We start from the raw sequence: 27396 nt of genomic DNA, 5'->3' as shown, positions 1-27396 counted from the left end.
AATGAAGCATTCCTTCTTAGAACTGCTGAACAACAGACTGGATGTCCAACATGTAGTCAGGCTGAAGTGTTATATACTGTAACTTCATATAGTGAAAGAGACCTGTCATAAATATAAAGGGAAGGGTAAACACCTTTAAAATCCCTCCTGGCCAGAGGAAAAACCCTTTCACCTGTAAAGGGTTAAGAAGCTAGGATAACCTCACTGGCACCTGACCAAAATGACCAGTGAGGAGACAAGATACTTTCAAAGCTGGAGCCGGGGGAGAAACAAAGGTTCTCTCCGTCTGTGTGTTGTTTTAACCGGGACCAGAGCAGGAATGCAGGTCAGATCTCCTGTAAAGGGCTAATAAGCAATCTAGTTAGATATGCGTTAGATTCTGTTTTGTTTAAATGGCTGATAAAATAAGCTGTGCTAAATGGAATGTATATTCCTGGTTTTGTGTCTTTTTGTAACTTAAGGTTTTGCCTAGAGGGATTCTTTATGTTTTGAATCTGATTACCCTGTAAGGTATTTACCATCCTGATTTCACAGAGGTGATTCTTTTACTTCAGTTAAAACTCTTCTTTTAAGAACCTGATTGCTTTTTCATTGTTCTTAAGATCCAAGGGTTTGGGTCTGTGTTCAGCGATGCAAATTGGTGAGGATTTTTATCAAGCCTTCCCCAGGAAAGGGGGTGTAGGGTTTGGGAGGATTTTTTGGGGGGGAAAGACATTTCCAATCGGGCTCTTTCCCTGTTATATATTTGTTAGATGCTTCGTGGTGGCAGAAGTAAAGTCCAAGGGCAAAAGGTAAAATAGTTTGTACCTTGGGGAAGTTTTAACCAAAGCTGGTAAAAATAAGCTTAGGGGGTTTTTCATGCAGGTCCCCACATCTGTACCCTAGAGTTCAGAGTGGGGAAGGAACCTTGACAAGACCAAAGACAACAAAAAAATTTAAGACTTTGTACCATTTTTGATGCAGAGGATGTTGATTACTCAGCACTGACATAGTTGAAACTAAATAGTAAGAAATCCGAAAATATCATGTACAGAAGAAGAGTCCTTTGTCCCCAGAGAGGTTTCATTTTAAATCAGCTCCACCTCAAACTTTACTTGGCATTACATCCTTCCTGCCCTGTTAATAATATCAGCCTTCTTTATTTTCATCTGCTGCTTCCATCTCCAGGCATCATTTCCCTTGCTATTCCTGTTTGCCAAGCCACCACGATCTCCTCATTCAGATCCCTCCTGAGAAACACTTCTTCCTGGCTGGAGAGGCTCCCATGGCAGCAGAATTAATGCTGTTCTGAGCAAGGGGGCCAAAAGGCAGCACATATCCCCTGCCTAGCATACCACGCTGCCCCTTAGCATTCCAGTGTGCAATGGGGATGGGCAAAGAGGGAAATGATCCAGTGCTATGCAGCTCCTTTGCCCACAGTGGAGAACACGTGCAACAGCCGTGGGGAACTTCTTCAGTCACGGAGGATGGTGCAGGATCTCTGGCATGGTTTAAGGATATCATTCTCCATTATATTATATAGGTTTTAGAATGATTCCAGTAGAACTCTATAAGACTTTTTTCCACATGGAAATCAATAGCACTCTTAACAGTGACTTCAGCGAGAGAAGGATCAGTCCCCAAGTCGTAACAACTTTAGGGTACTATCAGCCTAGCGCACATTCACATGACCCATCTAGAGGTGAAGGGATCACTATTCTATTCCCAGTCTTCTTGAGCCTCCAATTCGTTGAGCTCTTTAGTCTTCCAATTCTTGATATTCAAAATCAGCTATCGGCTCATTTAACACGTAATAGCTGATGTGTGCCCAGGAATTGCCCACTACGGTACTAGCATGTAGTTCATCACTGTGAAGCACTTTGGGACGTTTTCAATGTATGAGACTATGCATGGAGTTTTAAGTCTCTCAGTTTGTGTATGTGCTTTGATCTTTGTTTTCAAAGTTTGGCAGCTGTAAATGCCTTCACAAAGTAAGAGAGACCAGGTGAATGAGGTAATGTCTTTTATTGGACCAGCTTCTGTTGTTGAGAGAGACAAGTTTTCACGCTTACACAGAGCTCTTCTTCAGGTCTTATTTGATAATTTTATTTTCTGCTGATACTGTAATATCAGAAGGCATTACAGCTATTTCTGTAGCATAAGTGACAGCTTTCATTACTTATAAAAGCATACTTCAGTACATGCGATAACGTCGCCTTTAGACTTAAACTGCAGTGATGCCATCTGGCAGCTGCGTATGGTGAAACTTAGCTACTGCCCTTTTAATTAAATTACAATTGGCAGTTAGCTTCTGGGATCACACTGATCTACCAAATTTCACAGTAGAATACAAAATGTGTGACTCATTTAAATGATGGAATCTGTGATATGTCTGAGAGCAGAGGGGAAGATCTTCCTAACTTGTGGAGTTTCTTTAAAAATAAGAATTGAGAACTCATTGCTGCTTCTGATGGGAAATCATTTGACCCAGTGTTGTTCAACCCCTCACATCTCCATGTCTCCTTTGAGGAGTCTTCCCCAGGTCAGCCCATTGTGGGGAGGGTACCGCACCCACCTACCCATAGAAAAAAGCAAGGGGTTGGCTCTTGCAGATCTGTCATATTTGTGGGTATCTCAGGGGGCCCACTGGGTCCCCCATCTCTGAGGTACAAAAAAGAACATCTGGGATGATCCTGAGCCATAAAACTAGACAGCTGGCAGTGTGTACTGAGTGCCTTTATAGATTTCCCAGGACAGCTACATCAAAGAAGGGACAGTCCTGGGAAAATCTGGACAGGTGGCAATCTTAGGACCCTGTGGAAGCTAAGGCCCCACCTCCAGACTCTATGCAGCTTTCTCCTTCTCCAACTTAGCACAGTTGTAACGGAACCTCCTAGGGCTTCCCCTCCTTTAAGGATGCTCAGTACTAGAACTGGTCAGGATCCAGAATTTCCAGTCTGTGGGAAATCCAACATATCAAACTTTTTTTTAGTGCCAAATTGAAACAAACAACACATTTCTGAAACTTCCCACAAAATGCAAATTGAATTTTTTTAATTAAGACAATTAAAAATTTCATTTCAATAGCATTGATATACTTCATTTTGAATTTTATATAATATATACATTGAAATTGACACTGCACCCAAAATGTTTAGGTTTTGATTAAACTGCTCATTTTTTCGACCTTCCTCTACTCAGTACTTCCTAAAAACTGGGTCCCTTGAAGGTGTTTCAAGTTGGGCACCCAAAATCACTAATCGCTTCTGAAACTCTTGGTAAATTTAGATCAACACTTTCAAACTTGGGCTCTGCTAACGTTCGGAACTCGAACAAAAGTAGTCTCATTGTGAGAGGTGCTGAGCACCCACAGCATGTATTGAAGCCGACACACGTTGTGTGTCGGCCCTGCTGAAGCTCTCACTGTTGAACACTCTCACTAGGCTTCTGGGTTGGGACCCGCATGCTGGTCCAGTGTGCTATAGAGCTTTCCTTTGGTTTGGGTAGACCCAAAGCATGGACTCCTTTCCTCCAGGCTCACTCCATAGGCATAGATTCTGTCTGGTAGCCCTTCTTGGAGATATGGCTTCACAGTCCTGCTGCCTTTATTCCAGTGCTGAACACACTTGTCACTACCTCCAAAACAAGTTCCCCAGTAGCATAAGGATACCTTTTTTCCTAGAGCACCACCCTTGTATTTACTCTGGTTTACCCTTTGGGGGACAAATGATAGTTGAAACAAGTAGATCTAGGCTTTGCAGAAGGATTTCTAAAATGATCAATCTTTCTTCAGGTGGAGGTAGGAGCTGAGTCTTATAGGGAGTTCAGGACCTTGTCTCTCTTCTCTTCCTGCATACGCCTGTTTTTTGCTTCTGGTCATTTTTCTAAAAATGGCCAGTGACAGAACCTACCTTTTAGAGACTTCCAGTACCCCATCAGGTGATCGCTATGGTTAGCCTCAAGCCCCATCTTGTGATCCAAGTCAGTTGTAGGTGGTCTGTAGCTTGGGCACCATCGACCTGGAGTCTAAACTTGAAAAACTGGTTTACACTGGGCAGTAGCCACCTCTTTGTCCAAGGGGGGGGTCTTCATTTTAATGGGCAATCATCAGGGTTTAACTGCCTCCATTGTTAGCCTTCTGTTAGGTACAGGAATTTCTCCTGACACCTCCTGTGCATTTCAGCTCAATAGGGAAGGTACAGCCCAGGTGAAGGATCTGTACAGTCTTATAATCGAAATGGTGTTTAGGAGGCTAAATGTAGGTTCTAGTTTGAAATAGATACAGCATTCATAGGCTGAATATAAACAGGTTCCCTTAACCGACACAACCCACAGAAGTTGGTAGCTTTGAAAATGAGGCCACTTCTCTTTAAGTGCCTGAATATGAATTTAAGTGCCTACTGTAACTATAGGGTATTCAAGCTTGTGTCTTTTGGCCACAGCCTCACAACACTCTTGTGGAGGAGAGAGCATTATTGTTGGATTAATTGTTAAAGTTGAGGGAATAAGAAGCTTGAATAAGCTGTCTGATTTGCTTAGCTGCTTTTTGGGACCAAGTGCTAACTACCCTGCAGGACTGAGCCCCATTTTGGAAGATGATTTAAAAAAAAAAAACTTTGCATTTTTGTTTGTTTGTTTTTTAAATGGCACTTTCCATTCATCCCTAGCAGGTATATGGCTTAGGCAATCAGACATCCTGAAACAGCATGCTTGATACCAAAAAAATCCCCAACCTTGTGATAGCTCTTTAAATGTTATCTTTAGGGGGACTCTTTTTTGTTTGTTTGTTTGTTTTTGTTTTTTCTTTGATTTAGTTCCATGTACATTGGCTCTAATGGCTAATCTCCCATCGTTTTTGAAATAACTTTGCTGTCACTTTTTAAATACTTCTGTGAGGTGTACAGAACTGCAGACAAAATGAAATTGACCTCAGGGTTTCCTGCTTCAGAAGGCAGTGACTGTGAATCAACAGCTGGTGTTAAAATGTCATAACTTTATTAGTAATATTCATGGAGATTAAAATATAAATGTAATTGCACATTGCTAAGGCAAACATACTCAAACAAGTTTGATGCTTGACATCTGTCCATAGCAACTCTGTGACAAGATCATAAGCTCATATAACTATATTAAACTCTCCTGAATACTCAGTTCTTCCGATGCAGCAAGTCAAACAAATGTGTATATCATGAACCAGCTGACTCACCGGCTATGTGCAACCAGAGTATAACGGGCACTAAAATGCCACTGATGAAACACAGTAATAATGCCTACATGGGTGAGCAATCTTGCAGGGTTGTCATGGTAAATTTTGGGGAAAGCCATGGTAACAATATCGCAAGTTATGGAAACCTCTGAGCAGGAGGGGGTTGGAATCACAGTGTTTATCACTTTTGTAGCAACCAAGCTATCTTACAGACCTCTTAATACAACTCTTGCAGTATTCAGAATAGGGGTATCTGACAACTTTATTGACAACTGGTTACTGTTCCTCACCCTCAGACATCGTTCTCCTGGCTGCCCACACTCTAATTTTTGTTTAAAAATCTGGCCTTTAAACCAATGGCTCTCAACCTTTCCAGGCTACTGTACCCCTTTCAGGAGGTTCTGATTTGTCTTGTGTAGCCCCAAGTTTCACCTCCCATTTAAAATCTACTTGCTTACAAAATCAGATATAAAAATACAAAAGTGTCACAACACACTATTACTGAAAAAATGCTTACTTTCTCATTTTTACCATATAATTATAAAATAAATCAAATGGCATATAAATATACTTTTCTGTGTGTGTGTAATATATATATAAGCCTATAGATGAACTGAAGTGAAGGCCCTATTGTTCTGTGTTTCTGCAGCACCTGGTAGACAGTCCTTGCTCTGAACAGCTTACATCTGAGTAAACAGGATAGGCAAAGAGCAGGGGAAAAGGGGTATAACAGAGGGGTATAACAAAATGACAAGGGAAAATGTCATGTTAAATCCATGATATGTTGTTGGGTTTGGGGGGGGGGTGGAATTTAGTTGAGAGGTGATTACTTAAAGAAAAAAACAAGAGAAAGGGAAGAGGACACTGCAGGAAGGGAGGCTGGGGGCAGACAGGGCAGTGCAGGAAGGGGGGAGGGTATGTTCATGGTGCAGTATAGGAAAACTTGACTGTCCAGAGGACAAAGACAATTGGCCTGTGGGATACTTTTGGCAAACTACCAGGGCATGAGTCCAGTGGGGCTGCATCTACACTGCAAAGCAAGAAGGCTTGAACCCTGGCTCCTGGCTTTAACCCGTCACCCCTCTGGGGTTCTGGGACATTGGATCTGAGCCGTAGGTTAGCATGATTTGTGTGTAGACAGAAGAGAGGTTAGGCTTGAGCGTGAGTTGGAACCCTGGATTTACTGCTTTACATAGCAAACAAAAAACCCCACCACCGCGCACGCAGCTCCACCAGAATCCCCTCTAACAATCTTTTTGTCAGTCAGCCTCCCTATGTTAGGGCAGCAAGTTAATTGAGAACATCTTGTAGCACAGAAGCAATTCTGTCAAACTTCTGCACCTATCCCTTATTTATTCCTCTCTGAACAAGTGAACACAGTCAGTTCTGTCGCCTGCACCCAAACGCCTCCCCTAGCTGTTGCCTGAAGTTCTGTTCTTCAGATCAGAAATGAAAAGCTGCTGATGCTTCCTGCTCCCCACTCCCCGAGTGTTGTTTTGCTTGCAAGTAGCTAAGTGTGATCTATAAAATGACAATTCTTAGTCTAATCCCTGTGTGCCAGGGAGCTGAGGATAAGGATCATGAGTTTATTCTGGAAAGTTACTTTATTGAAAAGTCATAAGGATTATTTGTTTATAAAATTAATAAGTGCATTGAATGTGTGACCAGGCAAACAAAGGACTACACTTTTTTTTTTTTAACCTGTCTGGGCATGCAGAAGACTAGAGTTTGACACTTTGGTTCTGCTCATTTAGAAACTCAGAAAAATCTTGGCTTGCAGGTGATGCTAGGCCACTTGAGTGTCTCTTTAACAGTGTGTACAATGAGCTGTGTAGTGTAGCCAAACAGTGTAGAGTAGGAGCTTTGATTCTGCCTCCTCTCAGGCCCTTTTGGGGTGGTTACTAGTGCCAGCCTGGTGTTCAGGGAGTGCAGTCCTCTGTCCCATCCCCTGACCCAGTCACCGCTCTCTTACACCATTTAGACCAGAAGTTACCCCACCTGTTGCCATACAGGAACAAAACTGAAGCTGCTCCAGCCAAGGGGGAGGGTAAGTGAAAGCCACTCCTGAATACCCCCTACCCTGGTCGTCTTTGAGGGTTTGGGGGGATACAACAAGGCAATTCAAGTTGAATTGTCTTGTTAGAACTGACTCCCCATTGGGTGAGGCAACTCCAATCTTTTCATGTACTGTTTTATATATATCTTCCTACTGTATTTTCTGCTCCATGCATCTGATGAAGTGGGTTTTAGCCTACGAAAGCTTATGCCCAAATAAATTTGTTAGTCTCTAAGGTGCCACAGGCAGGTTTAAAACAAATAAAAGGAAGTTCTTCTTCACACAGCGCACAGTCAACCTGTGGAACTCCTTGCTTTAGGATGTCATGAAGACTAGGACTTTAAACAGGGTTTAAAAGAGAACTAGATAAATTCATGAAGGTTAAGTCATTAATGGCTATTAGCCAGGATGGTAAGAAATGTTGTCCCTACCCTCTGTTTGTCAGACAGTGGAGATGGATGGCAGAAGAGAGATCACTTGATCATTACCTGTTAGGTTCACTCCCTCTGGGGCACCTGGCATTGTCCACTGTCGGCAGACAGGATACTGGGCTGAATGGACCTTTGGTCTGACCCAGTATGGCCATTCTTATGTTCTTATGTTGTTTTTGCTACATGGCTACCTCTCTGAAACAGATGTCTAATGGAGTGGTCCCTTGGGAATAAAATACAATTAAAATTTTGTGGCTTACAGTTTGTGTTGCAAGTGAACCCTACGAAAGATATAGTCTTGTATTCTGTTCAGTTCTAGGTGCCACATTCAGGCAAGATGTGGATAAATTGGAGAAAATCCAGAGAAGAGCAACAAAAATTATTAAACTTTAGAAATCATGATCTATGAGGGAAGACTGAAAAATCTGGATTTGTTTTCTGTAGAGAGAGAAGATTGAGGGGGGACATACCATAAGTTTTCAAGTACATAAAAGGTTGCTACAAGGAGGAGAATGAAAAATTGTTCTCATTAGCCTCTAAAGAAAGGCAAGAAGTAATGGGCTTAAGTTACACCAAGGGAGGTTTAAGTTGAACATTAGGAAAAACTTTCTGTCAGGGTGGTTAAGCACTGGAACAAATTGCCTAGGGAGGTTGTGGAATCTCCATCGGTGGAGATTTTTTAAGAGCAGGTTAGACAAACACCTGTCAGAGATGGTCTAGTTATTGCTTAGTCCTGCTTTGGCTAACATGCAGATGGCCTGTTGGGGTCCCTTCCAGTTCTACACGTCTATGATTTGGTGTGTTTTGGGAAGGGATGGGGACCTTAATAAGCTGGTCTGTGTAGAGAGAATTTTGTGCTAGGATACAGATATGTTTCCCTCTAAGGAAGCCCCTTTGCTGTAACTAGGCAAGTAGTTACACTGGTACAGTATTTTGGGAACTAAGGATTTGATACTATATAGAACTCATGTGACAGCCACTGTCTTGTTTAACATACTAGGGATTTAACCTGGGACCTCTAAAAAGTGAGAGCTCTACAGCTTGAGTTATGGAGCCAAGCCTGTTTAGCTGAGGCTGTTGCAGACCCATATCCTCTAGATCAGAGGTGGGTAAACGACGGCCTGCGGGCCACATCCAGCCCATGGGACCGTCCTGTCTGGTCCGTGAGCTCCTGCCAGAGAGGCTAGCCCCTGGCCCCTCCCTTGCTGCCCCACAGTCACGCCGCTGTGCGGGCAGCACTCTGGGCAGTGGGGCTGTGCGCTCCTGCAGAGCAGCAGCGTGTCTAGCTCCGGCCGGGCAGCACGGCTGCCAGAAATGCTGCTCTGAGTGGCATGGGAAGGGGGCCAGGACAGGGGTGTTGGATAAGAGGTGGGGAGGCCCCGGGGGGGCAGGCAGGGGGCAGTTGGATGGGGCAGAGGTTCTGAGGGGTGGGGACGGTTGGGGACGGGGAACAGGGGGTGTTGGATAGGTGTGGGATCCGGGGGGGGGGGCAGTTAAGGGCAGGGGGTCCCGAGAGGGGGCAGTTAGGGGACAAGAAGTAGGTGGGGTTGGATGGGTTGGATTCTGAGGGAGGCAGTCAGGGGGCAGGAAGTGGAAGAGGGCGGATAGGGGGTAGAGGCCAGGCTGTTTGGGGAGACACAGCCTTTTCTACCCGGCCCTCCATACAGTTTTGCAACCCCAATGTGGCTCTCAGGCCAAAAAGTTTGCCCACCCCTGCTCTAGATTCTGCACAGGGGGTTCTGTAACGCGCACTCACCAGTGGGTTTCATTTGCATAGCATTTTTCATCTTCAGACAAACGCAAAGTGATAGTTATGGCTTACAACATCCTAGTGAGGCATATAAGTACTTCATTGTTCCCATTTCACAGGTCTGGGGAGGGAGAGAAGGAAGACTTGGGACACAGGAATGTGAAGACCTCGAGATGAAAGGTTAAGTGCTTCATTCGTAGTACTGAATCATCTAGTCTATTGAATCATCTTGTGCAATAGATCATGTCCATGCTGCCTAGCAGGGACGGCAGTGGGTACATTAGAGACACGTAATATAGATGGAAAAATGGTATTGTCGTGGCTTATAGAAAAAAATATTAAATGAAACCCTGAACTGAAAGAGAGAGTATCAAAACTGTTTCATTGAATAACTTCTCTGCAAGTTTCACTCTTTTTAAAAACTTTTCTTTAAGACTTCTTTAAAATCCTTTTTGCCCAAGCCTCAAACCCTTCTATCTCCTCTGCTGATGTGTTTTACTGAAATTCATGAAAACCAGGCCACCCTAGAAAATTGGCATCAGGTTTGCCAAATAGACCTGGTACAATTGTTTGACAGTGGTAAAACTAGGATTTAATTTTTGTTGAGAGCTGGAAATCCCCAGTGAAAGAGGGAAAGAAACATATGGGTGGGGTTAAGAATAATTTACAGAAGGGGCTGAGTGTTTGTCATGTCCAGCGGCAGCATAGCCCTGTGGATAGGGCACTGGACAGGAACTCAGGAGACATGAGGTCTGTTCCCAGCTCTGCCACTGATCTGTTGTGAGACCTTGGGCAACTCACATCACCTTTCTGTACCCGTTTCCACTCCAATCCTTGTCTGTTTAGATTATAAGCTTTGTGGAGAAAGACTCTCTCAACACATTAGTACAGTGCCTATCACAATGTGGTGCTGATGAAATACAAATAATAATCTGTTAATCCAAGTATATGCTAATATTTTTTTGGTCACTGTGAATACTCAAAGTTGAGCTACCCTATGGTAATTAACAGAAAAATGTCACTAGAGCAGAATGTTGCCATAGGTAATTGTTTCTTAATGTTAGGTAAATGTCAAGCTATAGTCGAGTCATTTATCAAAAATAAATATGAAGGAGAGAGACATTTATTTTCACAGTAGGTGGCACGCTGTGGTGATTTTTCTACTGTAGTGACTTAATTTCTGGTACATCAAGAGACACGAGGTTGCATCATCAGGTCTGATGTAACCTCTTTTGTGAGGAAGCTGAGAGTGGCCATTTCACCTGGCAACATCTGAATTATTGGAAGTAAAAGGATTTCAGAATCTGAAGTCTTCTTTCCAACCTCAAGAAGAGTTCTATGACGCTCAGAAGTTTCTCCTTTGTCAACAGAAGTTGATCCAATGAAAGATATTGCCTTACCTATTTTGTGTGTCTCATATCCTGGGCCCAACAAGGCTACAAAATCATTGCAAACTTCATAGACCACATCACTTGGAACACTGAGTCCATCCCATGAGCTACCCACCTTCCTGGCTCATCTGGTAAAGAAGTCTCTCTGGCTTCTTCCACTGAAGGCAGGTTCCAGCTCCAACACTTTAGAAAAGTAGGTGACGGAGCCTGCTTTGGAACTGAAATAATAAAAGGAATGTGCTGGATTCTTGTGTGTTAACTGATTATTTTTTTCCCAAATAATTATTTTTAAACACCTCTTTCTGTAATGTTCACAAGGATAAGAGACAGCCGTCTCAAATAACAGATTCATTATTATGGAAAAGACTTATATTTTTTAACAGTGATGAAGGCCACTAATGTTCTACAGAAACTACTCTTAGCCCTGGTCTACACTAGGACTTTAGGTCGAATTTAGCAGCGTTAAATCGATGTAAACCTGCACCCGTCCACACGATGAAGCCCTTTTTTCGACTTAAAGGGCTCTTAAAATCAATTTCCTTACTCCACCCCCGACAAGTGGATTAGCGCTTAAATCGGCCTTGCCAGGTCGAATTTGGGGTACTGTGGACACAATTCGACGGTATTGGCCTCCGGGAGCTATCCCAGAGTGCTTCATTGTGACCGCTCTGGACAGCACTCTCAACTCAGATGCACTGGCCAGGTAGACAGGAAAAGAACCGCGAACTTTTGAATCTCATTTCCTGTTTGGCCAGCGTGGCAAGCTGCAGGTGACCATGATGGAGTCCCAGAATCGCAAAAGAGTTCCAGCATGGACTGAACGGGAGGTGCGGGATCTGATGGCTCTATGGGGAGAGGAATCTGTGATATCAGAACTACGTTCCAGTTTTTGAAATGCCAAAAACTTTGTCAAAATCTCCCAGGGTATGAAGGACAGAGGCCATAACAAGGCCCCGAAGCAGTGCCGCGTGAAACTTAAGGAGCTGAGGCAAGCCTACCAGAAAACCAGAGATGCGAACGGCCTCTCCGGCTCACAGCCCCAACCATGCCGCTTCTATGATGAGCTGCATGCCATTTTAGGGGGTTCAGCCACCACTACTCCAGCCATCTCGTTTGACTCCTTCAATGGAGATGGAGGCAACACGGAAGCAGGTTTTGGGGACGAAGAAGATGAAGATGATAGCTCACAGCAAGCAAGCGGAGAAACCGGTTTTCCCGACAGCCAGGAACTGTTTCTCACCCTGGACCTGGAGCCAGTACCCCCCAAACCCACCCAAGGCTGCCTCCGCGACCCGGCAGGCGAAGAAGGGACCTCCGGTGAGTGTACCTTTTAAAATACTATACATGGTTTAAAAGCAAGCATGTGAAAGGATTAATTTGCCCTGGCATTCGCGGCTCTCCTGGATGTACTCCCAAAGCCTTTGCAAAAGGTTTCTGGGGAGGGCAGCCTTATTGCGTCCTCCATGGTAGGACACTTTACCACTCCAGGCCAGTAACCCATACTCGGGAATCATTGTAGAACAAAGCATTGCAGTGTATGTTTGCTGGCGTTCAAACAACATCCGTTCTTTATCTCTCTGTGTTATCCTCAGGAGATTGAGATATCATTCATGGTCACCTGGTTGAAATAGGGTGCTTTTCTTCAGGGGACGCTCAGAGGAGCCCGTTCCTGCTGGGCTGTTTGCCTGTGGCTGAACAGAAATGTTCCCCGCTGTTAGCCACGGGGAGGGGGAGGGTTGAGGGGGTAGCCATGCGGTGGGGGGAGGCAAAATGTGACCTTGTAACGAAAGCACATGTGCTATGTATGTAATGTTAACAGAAAGGTTTACCCTGAAAGAGTGTAGCTACTGTTTTTATAAAATGTGTCTCTTTAAATACCGCTGTCCCTTTTTTTTTCTCCACCAGCTGCATGTGTTTCAATGATCACAGGATCTTCTCCTTCCCAGAGGCTAGTGAAGATTAGAAAGAGAAAAAAAAACGCACTTGTGATGAAATGTTCTCTGAGCTCATGCTGTCCTTCCACACTGACAGAGCACAGACGAATGCATGGAGGCAAATAATGTCAGAGTGCAGGAAAGCACAAAATGACCGGGAGGAGAGGTGGCGGGCTGAAGACAGGGCTGAAGCTCAAATGTGGCGGCAGCGTGATGAGAGGAGGCAGGATTCAATGCTGAGGCTGCTGGAGGATCAAACCAGTATGCTCCAGTGTATGGCTGAGCTGCAGCAAAGGCAGCTGGAGCACAGACTGCCACTACAGCCCCTGTGTAACCAACAGCCCTCCTCTCCAAGTTCCATAGCCTCCTCACCCAGACGCCCAAGAACGCGGTGGGGGGGCCTCCGGCCAACCAGCCACTCCACCACAGAGATTGCCCAAAAAACAGAAGGCTGGCATTCAATAAATTTTAAAGTTGTAAACTTTTAAAGTGCTGTGTGGCATTTTCCTTCCCTTCTCCACCACCCCTCCTGGGCTACCTTGGTAGTCATCCCCCTATTTGTGTGATGGATGAATAAAGAATGCATGAATGTGAAGCAACAGTGACTTTATTGCCTCTGCAAGCGGTGATCGAAGGGAGGAGGGGAGCTTACAGGGAAGCTTACAGGGAAGTAGAGTGAACCAAGGGGCGGGGGGTTTCATCAAGGAGAAACAAACAGAACTTTCACACTGTAGCCTCTCCAGTCATGAAACTGGTTTTCAAAGCTTCTCTGATGCATACCGCGCCCTCCTGTGCTCTTCTAACCGCCCTGGTGTCTGGCTGCGCGTAACCAGCAGCCAGGCGATTTGCCTGAACCTCCCACCCCACCATAAACGTCTTCCCCCTTACTCTCACAGATATTGTGGAGCGCACAGCAAGCAGTAATAACAGTGGGAATATTGGTTTCGCTGAGGTCTAACCGAGTCAGTAAACTGCGCCAGCATGCCTTTAAACGTCCAAATGCACATTCTACCACCATTCTGCACTTGCTCAGCCTGTAGTTGAACAGCTCCTGACTACTGTCGAGGCTGCCTGTGTACGACTTCATGAGCCATGGCATTATAGGAAGGCTGGGTCCCCAAGGATAACTATAGGCATTTCAACATCCCCAACGGTTATTTTCTGGTCTGGGAATAAAGTCCCTTCCTGCAGCTTTTGAAACAGACCAGAGTTCCTGAAGATGCGAGCGTCATGTACCTTTCCCGGCCATCCCACGTTGATGTTGGTGAAATGTCCCTTGTGATCCACCAGAGCTTGCAGCACTATTGAAAAGTACCCCTTGCGGTTTATGTACTCGCCGGCTTGGTGCTCCGGTGCCAAGATAGGGATATGGGTTCTGTCTGTGGCCCCACCACAGTTAGGGAATCCCATTGCAGCAAAGCCATCCACTATGACCTGCACATTTCCCAGGGTCACTACCCTTGATATCAGCAGATCTTTGGTTGTGTGGGCTACTTGCATCACAGCAGCCCCCACAGTAGATTTGCCCACTCCAAATTGATTCCCAACTGACCGGTAGCTGTCTGGCGTTGCAAGCTTCCACAGAGCTATTGCCACTCGCTTCTCAACTGTGAGGGCTGCTCTCATCTTGGTATTCATGCGCTTCAGGGCAGGGGAAAGCAAGTCAAAAAGTTCCATGAAAGTGCCCTTACACATGCGAAAGATTCGCAGCCACTGGGAATCATCCCAGACCCACAACACTATGCGGTCCCACCAGTCTGTGCTTGTTTCCCGAGCCCAGAATCAGCTTTCCACAGCATGAACCTGCCCCATTAGCACCATGATGCATGCATTGGCAGGGCCCATGCTTTCAGAGAAATCTGTGTCCATGTCCTGATCGCTCACGTGACCGCGCTGACGTCGCCTCCTCGCCTGGTATCGCTCTGCCAGGTTCTGGTGCTGCATATACTGCTGGATAATGCGTGTGGTGTTTAATGTGCTCCTAATTGCCAAAGGGAGCTGAGCAGCCTCCATGCTTTCCTTGGTGTGGCGTCCGCACAGAAAAAAGGCGTGGAACGATTGTCTGCCGTTGCTCTGATGGAGGGAGGGGCGACTGATGACATGGCTTACAGGGAATTAAAATCAACAAAGGGGGTGGCTTTACATCAATGAGTATTTCAGGCAGGACTTCACGGAGGGTTCCAATAAGAAATGGTGCACCTAAGTAATTGTTCTTATTGGAACAAGCAGGTTGGTCTGGCCTCTGATACATGGCTAGATTTACCTCGCTGCACCTTCTCTGTGAGTGACTGCAGTGTGACCTAGAGGAATGAGTCCCCTAGACAGGGGAGGGGGGGAAGCAAATGAGTACAAAACAAATCTGGTCTATTTCTTGTTTTGATCCACTCCATCTATCTTTTACATCTTTGGCTGGCAGCAGACGGTGCAGAAGGACTGCAAGCCATCCACATCTCATGGCTGCTCAGCAGAAGATGGTGCAGTCGGACTGCTAGCCATCCTCATCTCTTGCCTGCCTGGCAGAAGATGGTACGGTAGGACTGCTAGCAATCCGTATCGCCTGCCTGCTCACCATAAGATGGTTCAATAGGACTGACTGCAGGTCTAAAGAGAATGATCTGGTCAAATGACTTCTAATGTAGTCCCAGCGCCCATGTCTGCCCAGGCGCTCCTGGCCGACGTGGCCAGGAGCACCTCGGACATGACAATGAGGGCTACCAGTCCTACTGCACCGTCTGCTGCCACAAGGCAAGGGGTTGCTGCTGCTGTGTAGCAATGCAGTACCACGTCTGCCAGCACCCAGGAGACATACAGTGACGGTTACCTGAGCGGGCTCCACGCTTGCCGTGGTATGGCGTCTGCACAGGTAACTCAAGAAAAAAGGCGCGAAACGATTGTCTGCTGCTGCTTTCACAGAGGGAGGGAGGGAACGGGGGCCTGACGATATGTACCCAGAACCACCTGCGACAATGTTTTAGCTCCATCAGGCATTGGGATCTCAACCCAGAATTCCAATGGGCAGCGGAGACTGCGGGAACTGTGGGATAGCTACTCACAGTGCAACACTACGGAAGTCGACGCTTGCCTCAGTACTGTGGAAGCACTCCGCCGAGTTAATGCACTTAGAGCATTTTCTGTGGGGACACACACATTCGAATATATAAACTCGATTTCTAAAAAACCGAGTTCTATAAATTCAACCTAATTTCGTAGTGTAGACATACCCTTACATTCAGTAGGCTTTTAGAGTGATACGCGTTCTAGAATCTTGAACCATCCTGTATAATTCTATAGCAGGGATAAAATTCTCTGTTAAATTTTATTGGATGGCCCAAAATACTTACAGAAAGGTGATAATTTTCTATTAAGTACTATAAGTCTTTTGCAGAAACACTTCTTCCCCTTTTTAAAAGTTAATTTGGTCTTGATAAGAGCAAGATATTGTTTCCCTGGCTATAACACTAACTATATTTATATTAATAAACTAAGAAAATACTAGGGCTGGTTGAGCATGTTTAAAAAAATCGATTTGCAAATATACACCTGTATAAAAGGAGCAAGTTTGTTTCACCATGGTTCATGGGATCCTATTCATTTTTTGCATATTCATGTAACTGCTGGGTATTTGAGAATATTTGCTGCCCTCTAAATTTCACACATCATTATTCCTCCATAAAGTCACTATTCTCCAGTGTGGATTACTGAAATATTTTTAGGAGGGAGATGAGAATTATGCTGTATGAATTAGGCATATACAATGAGTTACAAATGGGAAGTAGTGGATGCAAATAGATAACCAGAAAATCATAGTATAGAAACCATTGCCCCAAATATTTGGGGGTAGAAATGTATTAAAGAAAAGAGCCACCTGGCAAAATAAATAATTTGCCAAGTTGCAAAGAGACTAAAGCCAAGTCTTGTACTGAGAAACTCTCAGACCCTTGTAACTGCCTGGTGCTCCATTGACCTTCCTGGTGGAGGGGTCTGGGCTTTGTTGTTACACTTATCTGTATTATCATAGCACGTGGAAGCCCTAGTCATGGACATGGGCCCCATTGTGCTAGCATCTGTACAAACACAGTATAAGAAGACAGTTCCTGCCTCAGGGAGTTTACAATCCAAGTATAAGATGAGACAGGGGCTGTCAATTAATCACAGTTAATGCATGCAATTCACACGCAACAAATGAACTAGATTTAAACAAGTAGCCACAATTGATCACAGTTTTAATCACACCGTTAATAGCAGAATACCAATTTAAATTTACTATAAATATTTGAATGTTCTTGTACGTTTTCAAATATATTGATTTCAAAGTGTACAGTGTTCACTTTATATTTTTTATTACAAATATTTGCACTGTAAAAAATGAGAATATTTTTCAATTAACCTCATAAGTACTGTCGTGCAATTTCTTTATTGTCAAAGTTCAACATACAAATGTCGAATTTAATTATTTTTTTTACATAACTGCACTCAAAAACAAAACCGTGTAAAACTTGAGAGCCTACAAGTCGAAACATGAATGGACATACAAATGTTTAACATATCTGGCACATAAATATCTTGTAACGCTGGTTACAACAGTGCCATTCAAACTCCTATTCTCAGTTTCAGGTGACCTTGTAAAGAAGAAGCGGGCAGCATTATCTCCAGTAAATGTAAATAAACTTGTTTCTCTTAGAGACTGGCTGAAAAAGAAGTAGGACTGAGTGGACTTGTATGAATGAGGTGAATGGAAAAATACTGTTTCTTTTGTTTATCTTTTTTACAGTGCAAATATGTTAATCAAAAATAATAATATGAGCACAGTACACTTTGTATTCGGTGTTCGGTGTAATTGAAATCAGTATATTTGAAAATGTGTAGAAAAACATCCACAAATATTTATAATTTAAATTGTATTGTTTAACAGTGCGATTTAAAACTGCAATTAATTGCAGCTTTTTTTAATCTCGCGATTAATTGCGACTTTCTTTTTAAATCGTTTGACCACCCAAGATGAACCACGACAGATGGATACAGACCAATGGGGGAGTACAAGGGAAAAAAATGAAACAATATTGGGCAATATGATAAGTTCACGGTACAAGCCCGGGGCCTAAATCTGTAACCAAAAGATTCGCTAGTTTCAGAAAATACTGATTTTATATTTTTTTTAAAATGGATGGCAGTATTTTCCTTGGTAATGTGGGAGGACAACAGAAAAGTGAGAAGGAGAATGTTCAGAGCTGTCGTGTGTAAATTGCTTTGCCATGTCAGAGCCAATAAACAATGGATGTTATTGTCTGACGGATCTTTTTGCTGTATAATTAGGAGAGGTTTTGCTTTAACAGTTAGTTCATCAGCACAAATTTCCGCATCACTATGTTTTGACAGTGAGCCTATGAGGCCTGATGTTGAAAGGACAGGATTATAAATATCCAGACTCTTCTGGGTTTTATTTCCAGCTCTTCCATGGGTTTGCTATGTTGCCATATGCAACTTAACGTTTCTCATTCTGTGTGTACCCATTATGTGTGTTCAGATTGGATGCTTATTTTTATTTTAAAATATTTGTTTAGAGCCATACATTTTAACATATCTTGCAAACCATAGATTAGATATGTCTCCTGTCCCAAAGGGTTTGGAATCCATGCTTGATCGTAGTGGGAACTGAAGAGCTGTTCAGAACTTCACAGGATCAGGCCCTAATTTAATTAGCACTTTTTCTGTACATCAGTTGCTTAGAAATGTGTGGGCTCATAAAACTAGAGTTGTAGTTTTTGCTGAGAGTCACCTGATGACATTCTTAAACATAGTAAGCATAGCCAGAAGTGTTTCCATTTCATGAAAAAATTTGAGGTTTCAGAATTTGTTTTCATTCAAGCATGGAACGAAAGCAAGGCCGTTCAATGTTCTTCATGTTAAAAACACAACAGACAAAGACATCTACCCCAAAACAGTCAATAGCCTCTTGGTTAAGACACTCACGAAGTATCTGGGAGATCCAGTTTCAAATCAGACACCTCACAGGTGAGTGCCCTAATCACTAGGCTATTGGCTTTTCTGGGGTAGGGGTCCTCTCCATTTTTGTTTGAAAGTTTAGCTCTGCAATCAACTTGGTGAAAAAGAACTTTAATTTCACATAAGTATACACAGTAACTTCAGAAACTAAATTATTCTTGGTTTTTAAACACTGTTTATTCTATTTAACCTTTTTCTTTTCCTTTTAATCTTTTTTGCAGCTAATACAGTACCACTTAATTGGAGATTTGAGGCCTCTGCTAATGCAGAGACTGATAGGATCTAGTATCACCTAATACTGATGGCTCAAAGGAAAAGATGTATCTAAAAAGGCCAGTGATACTCATGGGAATTATCTAATTTTCCAGGCATAAATTAGAGCATTTTAAGTGAAGGAAATGAAGCTGAAATTATATTTGTGTATACAGTACATTTAATTCTGGACTGCCTTGTAATTCAATGTAAATCCAATCCAGCAAGGTGCTGAGTGTCCTCCACTCCTGTTCAGATCAGTGAGTGTTGAGAATGTATTGCTCCGTGTAGAGGTACTCATCAGTTCAGTGGATTAGACCCTTTGCAAAAAAGCACTGGGATAGCCTAATACCAAAGAGGAGTATAGCCTGAAGCAAAGAATAAGAGAGCTGATGGTATAAGAGCAATCCCAGTTATATGGTTGTAGTGATAAGTCAGATCCTCAGGTGGTGTGTAAATCAATGTAATTATGCGGATTTACACTGCCTGATGATGTCGCCACAAATTTCAGGTTGAACAGATAAGAGAACTTGAAAAATGATAAATTTGAGTCATAGTGCCTGACAAGCGATGCCAGCAGAAATTTTCAGAGCCGTCTGGCTGGTTCTGCAAAGCTTTATCGACTGATCTGTGAAACATGAAATTAACATTCAGTACTTTAGGCAGTGCTCTTGTTCACCATTGTTTTTAAAGGCATATCTGTGAGAAATATTACTTAGTGTTATAGTTCTGGCCTGCTAACATGTGAAACCCCAATTCAACAAAGCAGTTAAGCACATGGTTAATTTTAAGCATTGATGTCAATGGGCCATACGCACAAGCTTCAAGTTAAGCATGTACGTAAGTGTTTTACCTGAATTGAAGTGCTTACCTGAATTGAGGCCTGAATCAGTTTGCAATCTGTTATCTTTCTTCAGTTTTAAACTTCATTATTTCTCAATTTGTGTGCCAGGATGTGGTTAAAAAAGCAAATCTCCATATCCAAATTGTGAAGGGGGAAAAAACTAACTATCCATTAAAAGGTCTCTGTCTGACCACTAAAAGGAAAGGTAGCATTGAACAGGTATAAAACTAACTAGAACTAAATAAGTTCATGGAGGATAGGTCCATCAGTGGGCATTTAGCCATATTCAAGGATGGTGTCCCTAGCCTCTGTTTGCCAGAAGCTGGGAATGGGCGACAGGATGGATCCCTTGATGTTTATTTGTTCTGTTCATTCCCTCTGAAGTATCTGCCATTAGCCACTGTTGGAAGACAGGATACTGGGTTAGATGGACCTTTGGTCTGATCCAGGATGGCTTTCTTATGATAGCCTTTTCACTTATTAAATTAAATATAGTCATCCAGTTTTTGCTTTAATATATTGATACCGCTTGACTCTAAATATAAGTAAGGAAGCATTTTATCTACCAGAGAACTAAATGAAACTGCACTGTTATCTTTTCAGGTAACTTAATGGCCATGAATCTGCTGTTCTTCATTTACAAAATAATAATAATTATGCTCTGATTAGCAAAACAACTAAAATATATTTTAAAAGTTTAAGATCTGAGGTGTGTGTGATTTTTGTGCAAGGAAAAGGGGTGGTGTTGGGCATGTGTGTGTTGCATAAACCTGATTAAAAATATTAGCATTTAAATGGTTCAAACTAGCTATTGAAGTTTTCTCTCTAGAAGATGTGTGCATCTCCCTTTCTGCTATTGTTATAGCCTATCTGGCTGTAGCACATACGGCAGACTGTTGATCAGAGTGCTGAATAGCTATCTTCACAACCAGAAGTAATTGGAAAGCTTTTTTGAAATGACAGAGAAGATGATGCAATATGCATCAAACTAATTACCCCTTTCAGTTTTCAAAGCAAGCTGGCATGAGTTAAAACTACAGCCTTGATGTGGCAAAGCACTTAAATACATGCTTAAGTCCACCCCCATTCAGCAGAGCATATGATGTTTTTATTTAAATCATTATATGCTCTTTCCCAAAATTTGGGGGCAAGCTCAGAAAAGCAGTGTGTTGCTTTGGAGAAGAACGATGGATGTCTGTTTTAAGGCTTTGGACTGGGATTCAGGAGATCTGGGTTAAATTCCTGGCTCTGCAGACTTCCTGTATGACTTTGGACAAGTCACTTAATCTCTCTGTGCATCAGTTCACCATCTGTAAATGGAAGATCATACTGCCTTCCTCCCATTCTTTGTCTATCCTGGCTGTTTAGCTTATAAATTCTTCACGGTAGGGGAGTGTCTCTTACTAAATGTTTGTACGACGCCTGGCAAAATGGGGCACTGCTGTTCGGAGTTTCTTGTAATAATATAAAATAGCACACACACACAGGCACTCATTGAGAAAGAAGTCTTAAATATCCCAACTAGCAAAGACAGTTCACCCTAATGTTCACCCTATTATGATTTATATGTTAAGTATGAAAAAGATTAAATTCCTCAAATTGCTGGGTAGCGAGCGGGCAGGTAAGAAATCCTTAGAGTCATTAAGGAAGGTAAGTGGGAAGCTAGTGACAGATAAAGTTATTAGTTTGGACCAGAATGAATTCATTGCATCAATGTTCTTGAAAGAAATAGTGAAGGTCATGCCTCAAAGACTGGGAGACATTTTCCTAAGGGAGACAAAGAAATGTTAGATGGTCTTATGATTATGCTAAAGTAGGTAGTCAAGCCATAAGCAACAGTCAAAGCTGACAGGCCCAGATGATTTGTTTTACATAAAGCAAAAACTAATGAAATAAAAATCTCCACTGCAGGCTTTCTTGATATATTGCTAAGAAGTGGGAAGATAATTGATCTACAAGGAGGGATAAGAGACATACAGTTAAATTCCGTTTGGGGGGAATTTATTGGAAACTATGGGCTGGGACAAGGTCCATACAAATATGTAAGCAAAAAAGAATATGGATCCATAAAACAATGCCTGGCTAATATGCATGAACTCCTTTAGTGCATCAATAAGACCATATTTTTGTGAGTGTTGTGTAGACCCCGCAGCAGTTATCAAGTTAAAGTGTTTTGGTTTCTCACTGAAAAAGCAAAGCAAAAAACCTTATCTGTGACATATGTGGCTAAGGGTGAGGGAGATCACTAAATAATGGCTACATCAGAGTTGTAGCCAAAACATACACACATCTGATTAATTCTTATGTTTCCTCATGTATGAAAAGAGGGTGGTAATGCTTAATTGCTTACCACTCTGGGGTGTTACGAGTTTTAATTGGATAACACTTGTTTAGTGCTTTGAAGATAAAATGCACTATATAAATATTAAGTAATATTATGTTAAGGTCACTGACTTCAGGGTCTCTAGTGTCCTGAAATAGTTAAGCAAACTACTAATCAGAGTTGCCAGGTCCCACAAGAATCATGAAATTTAACACCCCACCCCCACCCCCAAGTGTTTTTATTTGCCTTCTGGCTTTGGAGACTTTTTGAGTCATGTTTCCAAGCTTTTCTCTGCAATCATGAGGGTTAGAAAGTTAAACTTCGTCAGTTTTTATTTAAAAAATAAATTCTCACATAACTCTAAGAGCTGAGGATTTAAGAAAAACATCATGAGACTCGTGATAAAATTGTGAAAGCTGGCAGCACTGTTCTTTGCTGACTCATTTTCAGCCAGGCCTGCAGTGCATTGACAGAGAGGGCTGAGAACCAGAGCTTGTTCTATTGAGTTCTTCCCTCCTTTTGTGACACTTTCCACAAAGGATACTCCAGCCAAACATTGTATTAACAGACCCCACTACTAAAGATTCCCAGGTGGATGTTTACTCTGGCTGGAAAAACTAACCCCTTCTTAGCTGGTTTGCTACCAACAAGGATCTTATTTCACTCAGTTGATACCCTTTTTTCCCCCACCAACCTTTTAAATTACTTTTTCTTTTTTCCTTTCAAAGTCTCACTCTAGGAACTTGGCACATGCTTTGTGACCAAGCAGCCTCCCTAGTATGTTTCCATTGATCTGGGTATCTGTGGGCTCACCCAAAGCAGTTTCAATAGGAAACGGCATATCTTCATCAGATTTGGACATTGATTTCAGTGTAACTGGAGGACAAAGAAGAGCTCAGCAATGCACATGGACGGTCTGCCTTTTTTTGATCTCCCAACTAAAGAGCAAGTTTCTTTGCAGAATTGCAGACACGCATTAACACCACAGCCACTGCCTGACGTGACACAATTTCAGCTAAATAAATAGGACCTTGACTCGGTGGACAAAGACAAAGCCCTGCATGTAACTTCATTTTTAATACACATACTATTAGCAAAATCCATTTGGAAGGGAAATTGTTGCTAGACTTCAAAAACTATTTTGATTGTCCATCTGTGTTCGTTTTTTTTTTTAAACTGCAGGTGACTTTTGAAAGTAAAAGGACACAATAGAATAGATAAATATTGTAATTATCTATCTTAATGATCTTCTACAGAAATCTCTTTGGAATGCACATGTACTAGCTTTACCCCTTTCCCAATAAATAAGTTGCATGTTTAAATTCTCTAATTTATATTTTTGCAACTATGGTACAAAACAATATAATTAGCTTTACTGTGGTGTGTCCTTGCTCCCTCCAACCTCTTCTTAAATACAGTTTACTCATCCTCTCTAAAATTTTATCTTGCAGACCTGAAACTCACAAGACATGTACTTCCTTGGACTGTTGTCTTTGCTGGTTTTGCAAAGTAAGGCCTTCAGCACAAATTTTCCTGATGAAACTATTGCAGAGTTTTCAGTGAACATTTATAAACAGCTGCGGGCCACTGGGGAAGATGAGAACATTCTATTCTCTCCTCTGAGCATTGCAATTGCCCTGGGGATGGTGGAGCTTGGAGCTCATGGGTCCACTTTGAAAGAAATTCGACATTCCCTGGGATATGACAACTTGAAAAATGGTAAGGTCTTCTAATTGTGTTTCTCTATGTATTTTTGTTGTAAAGGAAGAGATGGAGCCTATTGAACAACCATGGAAATGTCGAGGGTTTGTTCATTGATTTGCTATTTAACCAGTAGGTTTAATGACTCAGCATAGTACTGTAAACCCCTGGAATCTAATACCAGGCCTGACAGCGCTCAAGATTCAGGAGTCAAGTCACTTGAACTCTTCACTTCAGTTTCCATCTGTAAAATAATGATGACATCCACCTAAAAAGCCTCCAAATATCTTTGGGAATGATCGTTTTGTTAATACCTGTAAAGCAACTTGAAGACAAAAACAATAGAATTATAATATAGTATTCTTAAGGAGAAAGTCTGAAAACCTGTTCGTTGTTGCACTTGAAAAGTAGTAGAATTTCTTGAAGCTGTAATTTTATGTGATTTGTGTAATGTCTAATGTAAATATTTTTAGCATAACTATTTTGTGATTCCTTGATGGGACTAGATGATCAAATTTAGAATAATAGAAAAAAATCTTAGCAGCTGGTGTAATGGGGTAAATATTTAGCATCATTAGATAAGAAACTCCCCATTTAAAATCTGTAACAGATGGGCAGATAATGCCTATTGTATGAACTAGTTGTTGTGAGTTGAAATATAGGGACAAGAAAACATAAACCTAGAAAAGTTTCTTATATGTTATCCTGGTGTATAAATATCTGTTGTTTTTAATAATACAGGATTAAACTCCACCCGCAGTTATATCTGTGTACTTTCAATATTGTTGTGTGGACATACTTGAGGGCAAATTTGGTTCACAGGTAGTAGTGATGGTTGTTTGTAGTGAATCTGCTGGGCATTTCCACTTTATCGCATGTCTCCGAGTAAATGTAACTCACCCCATAACATGACTGTAGTTAGAGACCGTCACGTCAAAGGATCATGATGAGAGGCACTGTACGTAGGTGTTTGCTTGGAAACCCGTGAGTGAAACTTCTGGCCTTTATTAAAACCCACTGGACCTGGGGGCCTCTGAGAAGCAGCATTTTGAGGACAGTCTATAAAATAAGGTGGTGCTCTGGATATATATGCATGTAATTCCACTGGCCCTGCAATAGCCCTTTAGCATAGTCTCCTACACAGATGATGCCTGCAGATTCTATTTGCTGTCTAGTTCTACAATTTTGCCTCTAAGGGATTAAAAAGCAGACAAGTACACTCTGATATTTGAAAGTGTAGTCCAGTTAATGTAAACAAGGCCATGCTCGGATCTCAGACACCTACTTTGTGTACACTGCTATCAACTCCTATTTCAGCTTCATGTAGAGTGCACTGCAATAGCTATCTGCAAAGACCAACCAGAAGCTTCAGCTATTGTAGAAAGCAGCAGGTTGCTTGAATCTTTGTTCAGTACACATTAAACTCACTACACTTGTTCTCCATATGCTTTATTGGCTTCTGTTTTGACTCCAGGAGCAATTCTGGTTGCTGGGATTTTTAATCTATGAAACCTGTTACTGTCAGAGTTCCTGGTTACCTAAGAGAGTGCTTTTCTCCTTCCCTGGGCAATGTCCTGACAACTGGAGTTAACTGAAGTAATTTTAAAGTCCCTAGACTGGAGTTCCACTGATGAGTTCTCAGTGGAGGGCTTTGGCATTGAAACTCATTTCCTCCCCCTCCCCCCCCCCGCCCCCCAGGCCCAAAACTGTTAACATTTAAGACACAGTACAAGACCCATTGAGCATTTGGGAGGGAAATATGTGCAAGAATTTTTTTTTTCCTCAGGATAGCTCAGAATGATTCATTATGATGTTGGGACAAATGAGAGCACTACAATTGTCAGGGTTGTGTGAGGGGTTGAGGAAATGGCTCGCTAATGCTACTTATTGTGGATAGTAAAAACCCAAACTAGTCATTGCACAGTGGCCTTCACATCTTCAAGATCTCAAATGGAACAGTCTACAACGTGTACATTCAAGTCAGTGTAATGTAGTATAATATCTTAGTCACTGTGTGTGGTGGTTTTTTGTTTTTGTTTTTATTAACCTCTGATTTGTTTATATTTTCTGTGTCTGAGTCTTAAAAAAAAAAAAACAAAAAAAAAAACCTCTAAAATGTTAATGGATGTTTTGTACTTGAGGCTAAGATACCATTATGAATTGGTAGTGCGGAGAATATGTAATATTTCTTTAGTATGTTTGCCTCACTAAGGAAAACAAACTACTTTTAATGGGTTTTTTTTTATTTTATTTTCAGGTGAAGAATTGTCATTCTTGAAGGACCTTTCTGATATGGCAACTACTGAGGAAAGCCAGTATGTGATGACAATTGCCAACTCCCTCTATGTTCAGAATGGATTTCACATCAGTGACAAATTTTTGCAATTGCTGAAAAAATACTTTAAAGCTGAAGTAGAAAATGTAGACTTTAGTCAAAGTGCAGCTGTAGCTAACCACATCAATAAGTGGGTTGAGAATCATACAAATAGTAAGTCCCTGTGGTTCTCTTACTTCTCTCTTAATGTAAATGTTTGTGGTTGTATCGTGCTGAAGTAGGTCAGTGCTGGTTGACCTTTGTCTTGTCTGTCGTCTTCTCTCTCACTTAAGATTAAGAAATCTTCTCTCTCAGCGAGAATTCTAGCATCAGTTCTTAATACAATTATAATCTTTTTTTTCCTGTACTGTGATAGTCCTTTCAAAAATCAGTTCTGAGCGACTGTCAATTCCTCTTCTACGTATAAGAAAATAACTGTAGTATCTATTGGTAAATAATGACACTTGACTAGCAACCACTCTGATTTGAGTCTCTGTTTTCTATTTAATATAAATGTATTTATTAATGAAAATTAATTTTTTTCATGCTTTCTTTCTAAACTGTTGGTTACTACATAAAAAATGTTTAAAGGCGTTACTGACCTGAGCTTAGTAATGACTTAAAATGAGAATTGTGGGTGCTCGTTACCTCTCAGGATCAGGCCCAAATATATTAAGGAATATAAAGTCAGTTTTGGTAGACGTGCAGATCCAATGACAAAATCTTGACACATGCAGCCCCTGTTGACTTCAGTGGAAGCCATATCAGTGTAGCCAAAGACAGAATTTGACCATTGGTAAGACTATCACTACTAAGGTGAACAGAGATCTCTAGTAGGATAAAACAGTAAATGCAAAACTAAAAAAGTAAATGTATTTGCTCAGATCTGCTGTTGAATTCTGATCATTGCCTGTGTGGTGCTCCCATTGATTGTTTGGTTCCATACATACTTGGAGAGCAAATAGAAGCAGCGTGTGTCCCAACTTGTGGATCAGAGAATAGTTTTGTTCTAATTCTTTTTCCACCATATGTCTCTTAAATTTAATTTGTGATGTTAATATTTTAACAATAGAGGCCAAATTCTGTCCTCAGTTGCAATACTGTAAGTCTAAAGACTCAGAATCTTTCTAGGAATTTCTGCCACATACACATCCTCATGATACCTGAGAATCTAGCTGTAGAGCTGTAATGGGAAGAAATGCTTTATTTAAT

The 27396-nt window shown here is 41.9% G+C and overlaps 1 protein-coding gene across 4 annotated transcripts in view; it reads left to right on the top strand.

Moving 5' to 3' along the window:
* SERPINI1 (serpin family I member 1) overlaps positions 1-27396 on the top strand; it is a 78901-nt gene that overhangs the window by 23666 nt on the left and 27839 nt on the right. Inside the window, exons 1-4 of one of the 4 annotated variants that reach the window (XM_043521867.1) lie at positions 8678-8777; positions 9542-9602; positions 23621-23888; positions 26128-26358. In XM_043521867.1, coding sequence (XP_043377802.1) covers positions 23639-23888; positions 26128-26358 — 481 coding nt within the window. In that variant the 5' untranslated portion in view covers positions 8678-8777; positions 9542-9602; positions 23621-23638. Of the gene's footprint in view, positions 1-8677; positions 8778-9541; positions 9603-23135; positions 23233-23620; positions 23889-26127; positions 26359-27396 lie in introns of those variants that run through there. The other 3 variants (XM_043521866.1, XM_043521868.1, XM_007055506.4) reach the window with 3 other exon arrangements.

Source organism: Chelonia mydas, chromosome 9 (genome assembly GCF_015237465.2).
Source record: "Chelonia mydas isolate rCheMyd1 chromosome 9, rCheMyd1.pri.v2, whole genome shotgun sequence".
NCBI classification, from domain to species: Eukaryota; Metazoa; Chordata; order Testudines; family Cheloniidae; genus Chelonia; species Chelonia mydas.
The sequence above is the reverse complement of the archived record's forward strand: the minus strand, read 5'-3'. Positions and strand labels throughout refer to the sequence as shown.